General features: G+C 42.3%; 1 protein-coding gene across 1 annotated transcript in view; it reads right to left on the bottom strand.

Moving 5' to 3' along the window:
- LOC126281180 (WD repeat-containing protein 55 homolog) overlaps positions 1 to 17251 on the bottom strand; it is a 58170-nt gene that overhangs the window by 16980 nt on the left and 23939 nt on the right. The window contains exons 3-4 of the mRNA XM_049979873.1: positions 4328 to 4510; positions 4165 to 4238 (exon numbers count right to left, since the gene is read on the bottom strand). Of these exons, the coding sequence (XP_049835830.1) occupies positions 4165 to 4238; positions 4328 to 4510 (257 nt within the window). The remainder of the gene's footprint in view (positions 1 to 4164; positions 4239 to 4327; positions 4511 to 17251) is intronic.

Here is a 17251-nt window from a genome sequence, read left to right as displayed (position 1 = left end):
TACCAGACGGCTTCCTCTTTCATTTCTTCCCCCCAATCCATATTCACCTACTATGTTTCCTTCTCTCCCATTTCCTATTGACGAATTCCAGTCACCCATGACTATTAAATTTTCGTCTCGCTTCACTACCTGAATAATTTCTTTTATCCCATCATACATTTCATCAATTTCTTCGTCATCTGCAGAGCTAGTTGGCATATAAACTTGTACTACTGTAGTAGGTGTGGGCTTCGTGTCTATCTTGGCCACAATAATGCGTTCACTATGCTGTTTGTAGTACCTTACCCGCATTCCAATTTTCCTATTCATTATTAAACCTACACCTGCATTGCCCCTATTTGATTTTGTGTTTATAACCCTGTAGTCACCTGACCAGAAGTCTTGTTCCTTCTGCCACCGAACTTCACTAATTCCCACTATATCTAACTTCAACCTATCCATTTCTCTTTTTAAATTTTCTAACCTACCTGCCCGATTAAGGGATCTGACATTCCACGCTCCGATCCGTAGAACGCCAGTTTGCTTTCTCCTGATAACGACGTCCTCTTGAGTAGTCCCCGCCCGGAGATCCAAATGGGGGACTATTTTACCCAAGAGGACGCCATCATCATTTAATCATACAGTAAAGCTGCATGCACTCGGGAAAAATTACGGATGTAGTTTCCCCTTGCTTTCAACCGTTCGCAATACCAGCACAGCAAGGCCATTTTGGTTAATGTTACAAGGGCAGATCAGTCAATCATCCAGATTGTTGCCCCTGCAACTACTGAAGAGGCTGCTGCCCTCTTCAGGAACCACATGTTTGTCTGGCCTCTCAACAGATACCCCTCCGTTGTGGTTGCACCTACAGTACGGCCATCTGTATCGCTGAGGCACGCAAGCCTCCTCACCAACGGCAAGGTCCATGGTTCATGGGGAAGGTTTTCTTCCTTAACAAGTGTTAATATAAAGCTATAACTATGGAGATTTAGTGCAGGAGGTATTTGCTGAAAATTTACCTGGAAACAGCTGTAACTCATCATAATGCAGTTCGTCAACTTACTGAGAATTTTTGAAAAATGGGCTGCATCTTACATGTCAAACGAACTGGAAGACCAATTAAGTGCCGGCCGGAGTGGCCGAGCGGTTCTAGGCGCTACAGTCTGGAACCGCGCGACGGCTACGGTCACAGGTTTCAATCCTGCGTCGGGCATGGATGTGTGTGATGTCCTTAGGTTAGTTAGGTTTAAGTTGTTCTAAGTTCTAAGGGACTGATGACCTCAGAAGTTGAGTCCCATAGTGCTCAGAGCCATTTGAACCATTTTTTTTTTTTTCTTTTTGGAACCAATTAAGTTAAACAAACCAAAGTTTTTAGGTATCTCTGACTCTATGAAGGAGAATCTAGCAAAATAATTGTGTGAGTTTGCACAAAAAACAGATATCAGGCTTGCAACTGTACATAAAGTGGTTAATCAAAAACAAAATTTTTATTGTATAAAGTGACAGCACTGCTTGAATTGAAAGATGCAGATCATGAAAACCGAATGCGTTGCTGCAAATGCTTTACATCTTTTATTGAGAAGACTATCACTGATATTCTTGATGTCACCTTCTATACAGACACGGACAGGTTCTACCTCTATGGTAATGTACATATAAAACAAAAACGTAAAACACACTTCCACATTCAACGTGCTGTGCTTGGAATGCCACTCCATGCTCAGAAAAATGAAGAGTGGGTAGCAATTACCGCACACTGTATTACTGACCCTTCAGTTTTTGAAAACCTGTTAACAATGAAAGTTATCATTTAATGATCCATGATTTCACTGGCCAGCTAAAGGAACGTGAAATCATCTACTCGTAGTAACAAAATAGTGCTACTGCACACGCAGCTAACAACACTATGCACTTTCTGGCAGAGTTTTTTGGAAAATGTGTCACCTCAAAAAACCTATGGCCTCCTCACTCACTGGACCTTACCCACCAGACTTTTTTTTTTTTGGAAGCAGCAAAATCTGTAGTGTATCACAATCACCCACACACAGTCTGTGACTTACAAAGCGTATCACAATCGGATCTGCAGAAAGTGTTTTCAAATAGAATTAAGCAGGTTCAGGCTTTTATTACTGCCAGTGGACATCACTTCCAACATATGTTGTAACTGCACAACTTTCTGAACAGCATGTATGAAACAGAAAATTCAACTGAAGAAACTTAAAATCACAAAGAGGCCTTCACGAGACAAAATGCTGAGTACTGGCACCAGGAACATTTACAGTATAAAAGTGATACATTGTCCAGAATTTCAGATGAAAAAAGTGTGTATGTTTGTGAATAAAACACAATTATAACCAAATACACATAAGTAAAAGTAAGTAAAATGGACAAGGTCAGAAACTTAAATACCTTAGAACAATACTGCAAGAAACTCTTGGAGCAATAACACATGAAAATAAATTATAAAGATCTGCAATAAATGAGCAAACAGGCAAAATGCAAAGAGCATATGAGTTAAATCAGAATATTTACAGAGTCCGCCAGAAAAATGTATACATACTTTAAGTAACGAAAAGTATTATTTGTGTGTTTATTTTACATTTAATATTTGATCACATATGTTGTACAACATTCAGTTTAGCACATGGTTACTTGACATGTTCAAAATGTTCACTGTTGACGGCTATACAGATAACAGAATGCCAAGCGGTTGCAGCAACTGCGTCAGTCAATGTTGCAGTGGAGACCGCTGCGCATGTCATTGTAATCTCCTGGCGAAGTTCCTGCAGCGTGTGTGGCTTATGTCGACAGACATTACCTTTAGCAGTTTACCACAAGTAAAAGTCCATAGGAGTTAGATCTGGCGACTGTGGAGGGAAGTCAATGGGCCCTCTTCGTCCAATCCAATGCCCCCGGAAATTGTAATCCAGGAAAGGTCATACTGCTAGGTGGTAGTGTAATGGCGCCCTGTCCTGTTTGTAGATGATCTCTTCATCAGATCCATAAAGCACACATATATCTGGCAAAACTGACGTGCATAATATTTACAGGTACACTTCTCAAGTGACAATAGCATCAAAGAAAAAGGGTCCTACTAAACCCTAGATGATAGTTCACACTGCACATGAACCCCTGGTAGATTGACCGCTTTATCCACATAAACATACGGATTTTCCAGTGCCCAGTACACACTGTTATGCCGATTCACAGTTCCATCATGTTCACATTGTGCCTCATCACTTCACACTACCTTCATCACAAATTGTTCATCATCACTTACCATTTGCTTATACCATTCGCAAAATTACATTCAGCGATCAGGATCATCATCATTAATTGTGTTCAGTAATTGTGGAATATAAACTTTCCACTTTGCAGCTTTCAGAATGCCTCGTACATTTGTACTGCTAACCCCCCCTTCACGTGCACATTGCTTAGTAGACTTCTGTGGAGAATTAACTAATGTTTCCAACACACAAGCTGACAAAGCAGGACTTGTAGCTGCACCCTGTCTTCCTGATCTTCCTTTGTGAATATCACAAATCGTTCCATGCAATTCAAACTTCTCAATGATGCATTTAATTGCTAGGCGGGTTGGCAATTCTGTTTCAAACTCACGCCTCCACTGATGTGGCATTTCAATGGCATTATCAAACTTGAAAAACCACTTTCATTGCTTGAATGTCAAGCGTACCCCAGCCATCTTGTTTTCTCAATACCGAGATGAAAGTACTAACATCTGTTGAGCCAAAGAATGTACTACAACACACTCGTAACTCAAATCGAACAACAATATTGATATCTCGATAGAGCCTGACAAAGAGTGTATACATTTTTCTGGAGGACTCTGTATAATGATAAATGCTTTTCTAGGAACATGAAAGTAAGTCATCACAATACAGTGGTTAGAACAGAATGAAGCATCTGCAAAACAAGGTGGAGCTATGTTTTGAACACTGAGAAGTGTCTGGGAGAGCTGAGGAGCAAATTCATGTCCAATCATCCAAATTTTGGTTTCTCTAGATCACTTCATGTGGACTTTGGTGCATATGATTTTCACTCCCATCCTTGACCTATTTAACACATCTCTTAACAATCTCTACAGTTCCTCTTTCAAAACAAACATTAAACTGAAAGTATGTCATAAAACACCAAATTTCAAATGTTTAATGTAACTGTACTCACCCTTCACTGTACCACTTTCATCTCCTGAAGCAAATAAGTTTTCATCCATCACATATAAACAATATGGTGCATCTCTGAAAAACAGTACATTAACATAAATATTAGAAATTGTACAACTATATTTCATGATGCATGCTCATAATACCACCATAAGACTACTTACTCATGAGCATTGTCATAAAATTTTTTCATTTTTGCACTTTTCACATCAGTAAGTACTATAGACTTGTCTTTGGAACAAGAAAATATTGTGTTTCCATCTTCACTAAACTGAATACTTCTGCATCCTTTAGTATGCAATTCACATGTCTCAGATACTTCAACATTCTCATTGGTGTACTTGTACCTATGGAAAAAATATCATTCCATGGAAATATGTCCAAAGTAATAACTAAAAGTCATCAAACATTACATTAAAAGAGTCTTCAACAACAAGCATAATAAATGTTATAAGTGTGAAAAAATTGACATTTACACTTCACAAGCCACTGTGTTGCAAACAGATGATATCTTAAACCTTTGCTGTATATAAAAATGAGAGCTGAAAACCACTCACCACCAAAAGTATATTTAAAAAGATGATATATACATAATCTCTTAGTTTTTGAGCTTCCACACCCTTCTAAGCAAAAGTTACATTATGGCTCCCTCCAGTATCGAACGAAAACAATGGTTTGAACACTGGTGATGGTTGGGCTCCCTCCAGTATTGAATGGAAACAATGGTTTGAACACTGGTGATGGTTCAATGAAGATAGCATGAATTCCTCCTAAACTAGAAAAATGTTTTATAGTGTACAACAGAACCCAGCAATGCTTCACTGCTAAACTTGTTTGGGAATTGGAGATATGTTCCAATTTTCTCCTCCCCCTCTATTTCTCAATCTCCTCCTTCCTCTCTTTTTGTCCATTTCCTCATCCTCCTTTTTACCTCTGACCATCACCACCTACACCAACTCTGTTCATCTACCAACCGACTCTCATCTCTGTTCAACTCCTTGCCCATACACTCTCTGTCCATCTTTTCCCCACACATTCTCTATTCATCTCCTTCCCCACACACTCTCTGTCCATCTAGTTACCCTCTCTGTCCACCTCTTCCTTCCCCATCTCAGTCCATTCTCCCCCCCCCCCCCCCAACCTGTATCTATCTACCCCTCCCCCACACTTTCTGACCTTGAGCCTCGGTTATTGTTTCTGGAAATTCAGATTCCATAATAATATTCTAATAATAAGCCAATAAGCAACAACTAGAACTTTCCTCTTTTCTGTGAAAATCGACTGCAAGGAAGAAAACATAACAGCACATTGTTGCATATACAATTTTTGTTTAAAAATATATATGATGAGGAACAATATGTATGGGAGAAACAAGCTCTCTAATGGTTGAAATGCCCTACTATCTTCATTAAAACTGCAGGAAAGACAAAAAGAAAGAAGCAAAACCACGCATATTCACGGCAGAGCACAGCATAGTATTTCATTTCCCACAGTTGGTTTTATCAGAAAACCTGTACATTGTTGTCTAATGAAATATATAGCTTATGTCTATATGAATGTTTATTACAGTATGCTCTAAAAATTGCATGTAACTGATGAAGAACTTTTCAAGATTTTTGAGAACAACATTTCTCCTTAATATATTACGTATATACTAATACAATATATACAGGGTGCTTACAATTAAAGTTAAACTTTCAAAGCGCTGTAGAAATAACACCACTGGTCAGAATGACGTCAAATTGCAACAGAATATTATCGAAGAAGGGGGAAAACGTACAGCAGAAGAAGAAAAAAATTAGTATGAAAATTCATCAATAGATTGGCACTGTATGTGTCAGAATACATAAATGAAAACACTTGTCAAGCACACGGCCCATTGAAGTTGGTATAAACACGCAGACTACACGGTTTTTCTTCCTTTCGCGTAGGCGACGCTTGGCGTGACTGTCTCAATGCAGAATCAAACTCTCTTGTAAAGCTGTATTACAAGAATGATGACTGTGTACATGTCACTCTGCGGAAGTTCCCAACACTGAAGCGTTGGGAAAAAGGCATTGGTCTGATGACTCCCGTGGGTCTGGAGAAAATGATTCGGAAATTCGAAAAGATGGGTTCTTTTGGTGTGCAACCTGGTAGAGGGACGAAACAAATTGATTCAACATCAGTGGAAGCAGTAGCCACAGCAATGCAGGAGAAGACGAGTGGTGGTGTACAAACATGTAGTGCTCAGAGAATTGCCTGAACACTGGAGATACCTGTGAGCACGGTGCATAAAATCCTATGAAACATACTTCTTTGCTACTCATTCAAAATAACCTATGTGCACGAGTTGCTTCCTATTGATCTGCCAACAAGAGAGAACTTTGTTTTAGAATTTCTTGCTCGCATGGAAGGTTTTGTGGACAGATGAAGCCCACTTCCACCTGACAGGATATGTCAATACACAGAATTGTTGAACATGGGCAACAAAAAATCCACACACAACTCAACCAGTTCCACATTATCTTGAAAACTTCACTGTGTGGTGCAGGTTTACGTCATCATTTGTCATAGGGCCATATTTTTTCGAAGAGACAGGTGCTTTCGGTCCTGTTACCTGCACTGTCACTGTTAAGTGCTATGAGTGTTTTTTGCACAACCATGTCATTCCAGCTCTCCAACAGCATGCATGTGTGGATGGGACCATTTTTATGCAAGATGGCGCACCTCTGCACATTGCAAATCCAGTTAAGCAGCTGCTAAAGCGCCATTTCAGAAATGCTAGGATTGTCAGCCACCATTTCCCTACAGCCTGGCCATCCCAATCACCTGATCCGTGTGACATCTGGCTGTGGAGCAATCTGATAGATGTTGTGTTCAGTGTTCTGACTGCAAACTTAGCTGCATTGAAGGCACACATTGCACAACACATTCTGAACGTGACCCCGGAAACACTTCAATCAGTTGTGGAGCATGCTGTTTCTCAATTTCAACTTGTTGCAGAAAACGGTGGATAGCATATTGAACATGTTTTGCATCAGTGCGGTTGGTGGCCACAGGACAATTAAGAACCGATGTCATTGAGACTTTTTATGTTGTTTTTGGCCTTAGGACAATTAAACACCGATGTGACTGATGCTTTTTATGTGGTTTTTAGCCTCGTCGTTGTTGCGGTCTTCAGTCCTGAGACTGGTTTCATGCAGCTCTCCATGATACTCTATCCTGTGCAAGCTTCTTCGTCTCCCAGTACCTACTGCAGCCTAAATCCTTCTGAATCTGCTTAGTGTATTCATCTCTTGGTCTCTCTCTACGATTTTTACCCTCCACGCTGCCCTCCAATACCAAATTGGTGATCCCTTGATGCCTCAGAACATGTCCTACCAACCGATCCCTTCTTCTGGTCAAGTTGTGCCACAAACTTCTCTTCCCCCCCAATCCTATTCAATACTTCCTCATTAGTTATGTGATCTACCCAACTAATCTTCAGCATTCTTCTGTAGCACCACATTTCAAAAGCTTCTATTCTCTTCTTGTCCAAATTATTTATCGTCCACGTTTCACTTCCATACATGGCTACACTCCATACCAATACTTTCAGAAACAACTTCCAAACACTTAAACCAATGCTTGATGTTAACAAATTTCTCTTCTTCAGAAATGCTTTCCTTGCCATTGCCGGTCTACATTTTATATCCTCACTGCTTCAACCATCATCAGTTATTTTGCTCCCCAAATAGCAAAACTCCTTTACTACTTTAAGCATCTCATTTCCTAATCTAATTCCCGCAGCATCACCCGATTCAATTCGGCACAGTTCCATTATCCTCGTTTTGCTTTTCTTGATGTTCATAATATATCCTCCTTTCAAGACACTTTCCATTCCGTTCAGCTGCTCTTGCACGTCCTTTGCTGTCTCTGACAGAATTACAATATCATCGGCGAACCTCTAAGTTTTTATTTCTTCTCCATTGATTTTAATTCCAACTCCAAATTTTTCTTTTGTTTCCTTTACTGCTTGCTAAATATACAATTGAATAACATCAGGGATAGGCTACAATCTCTTTCACTCCCTTCCCAACCACTGCTTCCCTTCATGCCCCTCAACTCTTATAAATGCCATCTGGTTTCTGTACAAATTGTAAATAGCCTTTCGCTCCATGTATTTTAACCCTCCTACCTTAAGAATTTGAAAGAGAGTATTCCAGTCAACACTGTCAAAAGCTTTCTCTAAGTCTACAAATGCTAGAAACGTAGGTTTGCCTTTCCTTAATCCATTTTCTAAATAAGTCGTAGGGTCAGTATTGCCTCACATGTTCCAACATTTCTCCGGAATCCAAACTGATCTTCCCTGAGGTTGGCTTCTTTTTCCATTCGTCTGTAAATAATCCGTGTTAGTATTTTGCAACTTTGTCTTATTAAACTGATAGTTCAGTAATTTTCAAATCTGATAACACCTGATTTCTTTGGGATTGGAATTATTATATTCTTCTTTAAGTCTGAGGGTGTTTCGCCTGTCTCCTACATCTTGCTCACCAGATGGTAGAATTTTGTCAGTGCTGGCTCTCCCAAGGCTATCTGTAGTTCTAATAGAATGTTGTCTACTCCCTGGGCCTTGTTTCGACTTAGGTCTTTCAGTGCTCTGTCAAACTCTTCACGCAGTATCATATCTCCCATTTCATCTTCATCTACCTACTCTCTTCTATTTCCATAATATTGCCCTCAAGAACATTGCCCTTGTATAGACCCTGTATATACTCCTTCCACCTTTCTTGCTTTCCCTTCTTTGTTTAGAATTGTGTTTCCATCTGAGCTCTTGATATTCATGCAAGTGGTTCTCTTTTCTACAAAGGTTTCTGTAGCCAGTATCTATCTTACCCCTAGTGATATACGCCTCTACATCCTTACATTCGTCCTCTAGCCATCCCTTCTTAGCCATTTTGCACATAGTTACAAAGTAGCAACTATTTATTCACAACCATTGCAAAAAGAGTTATATGTTTGCACCTGTTACTGTCCTTCAATGTAGTCACCAGCGTTGTGTAGAATCTGTTGTCAACGATGTGGAAGGCGTAGTATACGATTAGCAGAGCCTGTTCTGTTGCTGGTGCGAATGGAGCAGTATACTGTCTGTCGAATCTCTGGAACAGTTCTGAAGCAAATGCCACGAAGTGGTTCCTTCATCTTCAGAATCAAATCAAAGTCTCAAGGATTAAGTCCGGCGAGTATGGTGGATGGTACAGTACTTCCCAGTCCCATCAACCGAACAGAGCTGCAATAGTTTGCGCTGTATGTGTCTGCGCATTGTCGTGCAAAATGATGTGTGGGTTGTGCAGAAAGTGTTGCCGCTTTATTCGCAAAGCTTGTTGCATGTGATGTTCCAAAAACGAACAGTAATATGTGCACTGATGGTCTGCCGTGGAGGAATGTAATGTGTTAGGATAACACCATCAAAGTCGTACACGAGAGTAACCATAACTTTAGACCACTCCATTCGCACCATTAACAGTACAGTCTCTGCAAACGGTATAGTAAGCCTTCCACAATGCTGGCAACAGGTTCTACACAACACTGGTGACTGCTTTGCAGGACAGTAACAGGTGCAAACATCTAACTCTTTGGTATTGGTTGTGAATAAATAGTTGGCACTATTCAAGTTACAACACTCGTATATAGCCTATGTCTGTGTGAATATTCATTACAGTATGATGTAAATATCTGAAGCACACTGGCCACGAACTTTTGAGATTTTTTTATAATAATGTTTCCCCCCTACATATTACATACATATATTTACATTAAAAGTCTATAAGCCTATGTCCTTCCGTATGTTCATTAGAGTATCATTTAAAACTAAATAAATTGTCATCTACACGCATGGCATATGTACAAAATATACATCACAATACGTGTAGATTTCTCTGTTACATAATTTACCTTCACTTTCAGATATTTATAATGAAAACGGTGTTAAATATGGAGTCAGCATTGGCAACAACAGATTTGCCTGAATTTAAGAAAGGCTAAACCAATCAACAATCAAAGTTCATGGGTTCCCATTATGATGTGTATTAAATATAATGCAAATGTCACCAGCACTAAACCTACATCTCTCACTATTCAAAAGATTAATCTGATACCAAAACCAATAGTTTGTATTCACATTCAGTTGCTCTGACAACTAATAAGCAAAATGTCATCTTCCAATAAAACTGAAATCCTTAAGACTATGCTATTGATAAGTCTGCCACCACAACTATGATACTGAGGGAAGGGATGGAATGAAGAAAAACCACCATTACTCTAGTCTTTCCGCTCCCGGGATTGGAATGATTCCTTACCCTCTCCCTTAAAACCCACATCCTTTCGTCTTTCCCTCTCCTTCCTGAAGAAGCAACCATCGGTTGCGAAAGCTAGTAATTCTGTGTGTGTGTTTGTGTGTTTTGTTCATTGTGCCTGTCTGCCGGCGCTAGAAAGAAACTTCCACATGGGAAAAATATATTAAAAACAAAGATTCCAAGACTTACAAAGCGGGAAAGCGCCGGCAGACAGGCACATGAACAAAACACACAAACACACACACAGAATTACGAGCTTTCGCAACTGGCAGTTGCTTCGTCAGGAAAGAGGGAAGGAGAGGGAAAAATGAAAGGATGTGGGTTTTAAGGGAGAGGGTAAGGAGTCATTCCAATCCCGGGAGCGGAAAGACTTCCCTTAGGGGAAAGAAAGGACAGGTGTACACTCGCGCACACACACACACATATCCATCCGCACATACACAGACACAAGCAGACATATTTAAAGGCAAAGAGTAAGGGCAGAGATATCAGTCGAGGCGGAAGTACAGAGGCAAAGAAGTTGTTGAAAGACAGGTGAGGTATAAGCGGCGGCAACTTGAAATTAGCGGAGGTTGAGGCCTGGCGGATGTCGAGAAGAGAGGATATACTGAAGGGCGAGTTCCCATCTCCGGAGTTCGGATAGGTTGGTGTTGGTGGGAAGTATCCAGATAACTCGGACGGTGTAACACTGTGCCAAGATGTGCTGGCTGTGCATCAAGGCTATATATATATATATATATATATATATATATATATATATATATATATATATATATATATATATATATATATATATATATATATATATATCAGATTCATTAGGATGCCGACAGTCAATGCATTTAATGATGATATACTGTGGAATATTAGTCAGTTGTGCTTTCCTGTTGATGCACAGAAAACACTCCCAGTTCGCACTGGTGACCTTGACACTCTCAAACAAACTGCTGATAGAATAGCTGAGATGAATGTACAGTGTGTAAACTTTTAGATGGCAGACCTCTCCCTAGTCCTGAATCGGTATAAGTTGTTAAACGTCAGGAGGCTTCGTTAGGCACGCAGTTTCAACTGCTGCCAACATTATATAGCTGGCACTGTTGTACAAGGTAACCATTGTCGTCTGCTTCGTTATTGTTTTGCACTGTACTGTTCTGCGTGTTTTTATTGTGCAGTTGTGCTAAACATTATCAAAATGAGTGAAGAGGCAGTTGCTGGCCCATCTCGGGAGTCGCCAACAACCCCTACCGGTACGCCTACGGTTAGAAGGAAACAAGTATTATGTAGCGATGCTCACAAAATTATATTGCGTGTGATTGAATGCAGCGAAAGGCAAAGGGAGCAGAAAAAATTGCTTTACCCCATTTACAAGTCTTCAGTGAGAGCTGCTACATACACAAGCTGCTACATACACAAGACAAAGCATGCATAGCATTGGAAGATTCAAACAGTTTTCCAAGAATCATCCTGCCGTATCACCACAAATGCCTGGCAAGAAAAGGTGAGTTTCCATTTCAGATATTGTGTTCGCGATCACTTTGAAGGAGCCCCCTATTTCGTCCGCATTACCTTATATTTTATTTTTCCTTGCTACTGTATTGCTTTGTATGGAAACACGACTGGTTACTGTATTATTTCGAAACACACTCATTGCAGTACATTTCCAAATGGTTTGTGAGCGTAACTTCCACATGGGAAAAATATATTAAAAACAAAGATTCCAAGACTTACCAAGCGGGAAAGCGCCGGCAGACAGGCACATGAACAAAACACACAAACACACACACAGAATTACGAGCTTTCGCAACTGGCAGTTGCTTCGTCAGGAAAGAGGGAGGGAGAGGGAAAAATGAAAGGATGTGGGTTTTAAGGGAGAGGGTAAGGAGTCATTCCAATCCCGGGAGCGGAAAGACTTCCCTTAGGGGAAAAAAAAGGACAGGTGTGTGTGTGTGCGAGTGTACACCTGTCCTTTTTTTTTTCCCCTAAGGGAAGTCTTTCCGCTCCCGGGATTGGAATGACTCCTTACCCTCTCCCTTAAAACCCACATCCTTTCATTTTTCCCTCTCCCTCCCACTTTCCTGACGAAGCAACTGCCAGTTGCGAAAGCTCGTAATTCTGTGTGTGTGTTTGTGTGTTTTGTTCATGTGCCTGTCTGCCGGCGCTTTCCCGCTTGGTAAGTCTTGGAATCTTATATATATATATATATATATATATATATATATATATATATATATATATATACGACGATTTCAGTTTCGCTTACGAACAACATTTAAAGCGAGTTTTACTTCCAAGCCTTTCGTCTGCTTTCGTGTAAGCATGACGCGCAATTATTAGAGCCAGCACTGCAAATGGTAGACATGCCTTGTCTCCCCCCCCCCCCCCCCCCAACGGCTCCTCTCCCCACGCCAGCAAATGCTTGCTTCCTCCTCTCCCCGCACTCCCCTCACAACTCTGCCGTATTACAGTTAACACACAGTATGGAAGACTGTCACAACCGTCTCTGTCAAAACAGACTTCTCTTGAACCACATTAAAGCGCAAATAGCTGAACTGTCTAAGCAAGCCACAGCACTACGGCATTCCACAATTGTGCCGTGACAGTGACACACTTGCAGCAGAAACAAGCATTCGTCATCAGGGAGACAGCCACTGACTGTTTATAATAGAGAATTCTACTAAGCTGCAGTGACACAGGTGCTGATCTCTCTTTATCCTTCTTCTAGCCTTTGGAATACCAATGGCCATCACCTGTTTACTGTGAATCAATTTTCCATTAACACTTACGGTTCTACATCTACATCTATACTCTGCAAACTACCGTGAAGTGTAGGCAGAGGGTACATCTCATTGTGCCAGTTTTGGGATTTCTTCCCATTCCATTCAGGTATGGAGCACAGGAAGAATGATTGATTGGATGTCTCTGAGGATGCTGTAATTATTCTAATCTTATCCTCACAATCCCTATGTAACTGATACAGATTGGCCATAAGGATAAAAAACCATTTCGAAGTCCAATACAGAAAGGAATTGGAGTCACCAGGTAGAAATCAAATCTCTTTTGTCAAATTACAGCTTTTTAAAAAACTTAACACGTGAGCCACAGCTTGCACATCATCCGCTAAAATGTCCGGCAAAGTGGACGGCAGCCCGACCCTGAGATATAAGTGGCTAAAATAGGGGCAGAGGATCAGGAAATGTCTGACTGTTAATGGCTGGCTACATAACGGACAGCTGGGTGTAGGGTCGCCACTCAACAAGTGGCGGTGACTAAAGTGGCAGTACCCTATTCACAACCGAGCTAACATTACTTCCTCATGGCGAGACGGCCAGTAGGAAGTCGACCAGGCTGTTGGGAGAGGTTTGACTTCTCTGAGTTTCTTCCCATGAATGGAGCACCAACGGTCATGCCAAAGTGGCGCGATATGCTGATATAGGAAAGTACAAATATCTCGCGAGGGAACAGAGTAAGAGGCGGGCCAAGAGAGATGGACTGCGGCCTTGGCTGTAGCATCAGCAGCATCATTCACAGGCACAACTACATGGCCAGGAACCCACATGAACGTCACTTGGGCTCCCCCATCCGGGAACAAATGGAGGCAGTTCTGGATCCGTCGAACAATGGGGTGGACTGGATCCAGACTCTGAAGGGCACTGAGGGAGTCAGAGCAGATAACACAGCAACTGAGGTGGTGACTCCGGATGTAGTGAACAGCCTGATAGAGGGCAAAAAGCTCTGCAGTAAAAATTGTGCACTGGTCGAGAAGTCGGTATTGAAACTTATCATCCCCGATGATAAAAGCACAGCAAACACCGGGGACAGACTTCGAACCACCAGTGAACAAAAATATGCTATTGGCAAGTTGTGAGCAAAGTTCGAGAAATTTGCAGCGATAGGTCAGCTCAGGAGTGAAATCTTTCGGGAATAAGCTGAGGCCAAAATGAACACAATCCTGTGCTTGAAGCCAAGGTGGTGAAGGGCTCTTGCCCATTCGGAAAATGGCAGGAAGTGTGAACTGCAGCTGCTGAAGCAAGTGATGAAAGCAGATGCTGGGAGGCCAAAGAAAAGAAACATACATCTCGTATTGGCAGTGAAGAACATCACAAAAAAAAGGGTCAAAGGTTGGGTGACCTGGCATGAAAGAAAGCTGACACACATACCTACTGAGTAGGATGTCGCGCCGGTATGACAGTGGTAGTTTACCGGCTTCTGCATAGAGACTATCAACTGGGCTAGTACAGAAGGCACCAGTGGCGAGACAGATCCCCAAACAGTGTATTGTATTTACAGGGCGTAATATAGACAGACGTGCAGAGGAGTAGACAATGCATCCATAATCCAACTTGGAGTGATCGATAGAGACGGAGGAGGACAGTCCGGTCAGCTCCCCAATACACGAACGACACTGAGGGACCGGGTGCAGTGTGCAGCCAGGTAGGACATGTGGGGAGACCAACTGAGTTTCCTATCGAACATAAGCCCTAAGAACTTCACTGCATCCACAAACGGGAGAGCATTTTGGCCCATTCACAAGGGCAGTGGAAGAAAAGTCTTATTCTGCCACAAGTTGACGCAAACAAATTTGGTAGCAGAAAAGTGGAAACCATTTGTGACACTCCATGAATAGAGACGGTCCAGACAACGCTGAAGACAGTGTTGCAGGAGTCACACCTGCTGGGAGCTGCAATAAATAGCAAAGTCGTCAACGAAAATAGAGCCAGAAATGCCAGGTGGAAGGCAGTCCATAATTGGACTGATAGCTATGGCGAAGAGGATGACACTCAGTATGGAGCCCTGAGGCACCCCACTCTCCTGGGAAAAGGTGCGAGATAAGGAGGAATCCACACGTCCTCAGAAAACTCGGTCTGTGCAAAATTCCTGGATGAAAGTGGGAAGACGATCGCGAAGGCCCAATGCTTGCATAGTACGTAGAATGTCTCTCTGCCAACAGGTATCATAGACTTTCTAAACAATCAAAGAATACAGCCACTGTTTGTCGCTTCTGCAGAAAATTATTCATGATGAATGTCGACAGGGTGACGAGATGATCAACCGCTCAGCGGCGCTTTCGACCCACACTGAGCATTAGTGAGAAGATGGTGTGACTCCAGCCACCACACTAACAGACCATTGATCATGCATTCCATCACCTTACAAATGCTGCTGGTAAGGGAAATTGGACGATAGCTGGAAGGAAGAGATTTATCTTTACCAGGCTTAGGTAGGGGAACAATAACAGCTTCACACCAAAGCGTGGGAAATACGCCATCAATCCAAATACGGTTGTAGGTATCAAGGAGAAAGTGTCTTCCCACAGGAGGAAGATTCTGCAGCATAAGGACGTGGATTGTATCAGGCTCAGGGGCAGAAGACCTGGATGAGGAGAGAACATGTTCGAGATCCCTCACAGTAAAAGGAGTATTGTAGCATTCTGCCCTGTTAGACCGAAGGCCATGGATATTCCACTGTAAAACGACCATAAAATTTAGGAACACTGGAGAAGAAGAAGAAAGTCACCTAAATGGCCGTTAGGGCGAGCTGTCGAGGGAGGACGGCCACCAGAATCCACAGGTGGAGGATCTACGCCCATCAACTCAGTGGGATCAACGGAGCTTCCTCTCAGTGTTGGTCAGTTGAAAAGGACTGACGAGTCAAAGAAGTTCAACGAGTCGGAGAGGGAGAGGACTGTCTGCATTTGGATGATTGTTTTGACTTGACGATTGGCAGAATAGACAGACAGCTGCGAACTCAAGGTACGCAAGAAATCTTCCTGGGAATAATCCTTTTTGAACTGACGGTTCGCTGGCTGTTTTTCAACCGTCTTCACCGGTGAGGGCGAAGAACAGGTAGCAGAATCCACTGCCCAGGAAGTGGGAGACGGAGGGTCAGCTCGAAGGCGAGGCGACTTTGCCGGCAACAAACTGAACTGACACTGCCGGCATCAAACTGAACTGTAATACCAATGCCCAACATCCTCTTTGGAGCTCGGCTGCCGCCTGCCTGAGAGGTTCTCTTTTGGGAGATGTTCTTAATCATCTTAATCTTGTGTGCCTTAACACCAGCGAAGCCATGTTTCTCTCTGATTCCACGCACACTTATTCCCAATTAGACTTCTCGATCTGCTCTGCCCAGCTCGCTTGACGTCTCGAGCGGTGTGCTCTTTCAGATACTTACTCGAGTGAGCACTTCCCTTGTGTCACTCACCTGTACAATCATACCCCACCACAGCAGCCCACTCATTAGAAATTCTCTCTTGTTGACTGGAGGCTATATTCCTCCTTGACAATCTTTGACAAACGGCCGTTTCTATCCCTCGTACTACTACTTCTCCCCATCCAGTGCCGGTCCCTTGGTGGACCGTGGAGTGCGGCAATGCAATTTGTGCTTGACGACATGTGCTTTGCGTCTTTCACAGTCATCCTATGTTAATGAACTGCATCTGCTACAAGTAACTATGTGCGCAGTGCCGTCGCACTACTAAGGAAAGCAAGAAAGCATGTTGGGTTTCCTTCACCCTCTCTCATTTGGGGTGGCCTGCGCTGGCTTTCTGGGACTACCGCCCACTCCCAATCCCTGGTCTGACTGTGGCGGGAAACCTCATAGTCGACCCTGTAGATGTTTCCAACACTTTGGGCCAGTACTTTGCGGAGGTTTCAAGCTCCACCCACTATCATCCTGCCTTCTTTCCTCGGAAACTGGTGGAGGAAGCTCGTGCAATTTCTTTTCTATTTTGAATCGAGAATGCTACAATCCTCCTTTTACTATGAGGGATCT

This window comes from Schistocerca gregaria, chromosome 7, assembly GCF_023897955.1.
Source record: "Schistocerca gregaria isolate iqSchGreg1 chromosome 7, iqSchGreg1.2, whole genome shotgun sequence".
Classification (NCBI taxonomy): Eukaryota; Metazoa; Arthropoda; class Insecta; order Orthoptera; family Acrididae; genus Schistocerca; species Schistocerca gregaria.
This window is presented reverse-complemented; position numbering and strand designations above follow the sequence as displayed.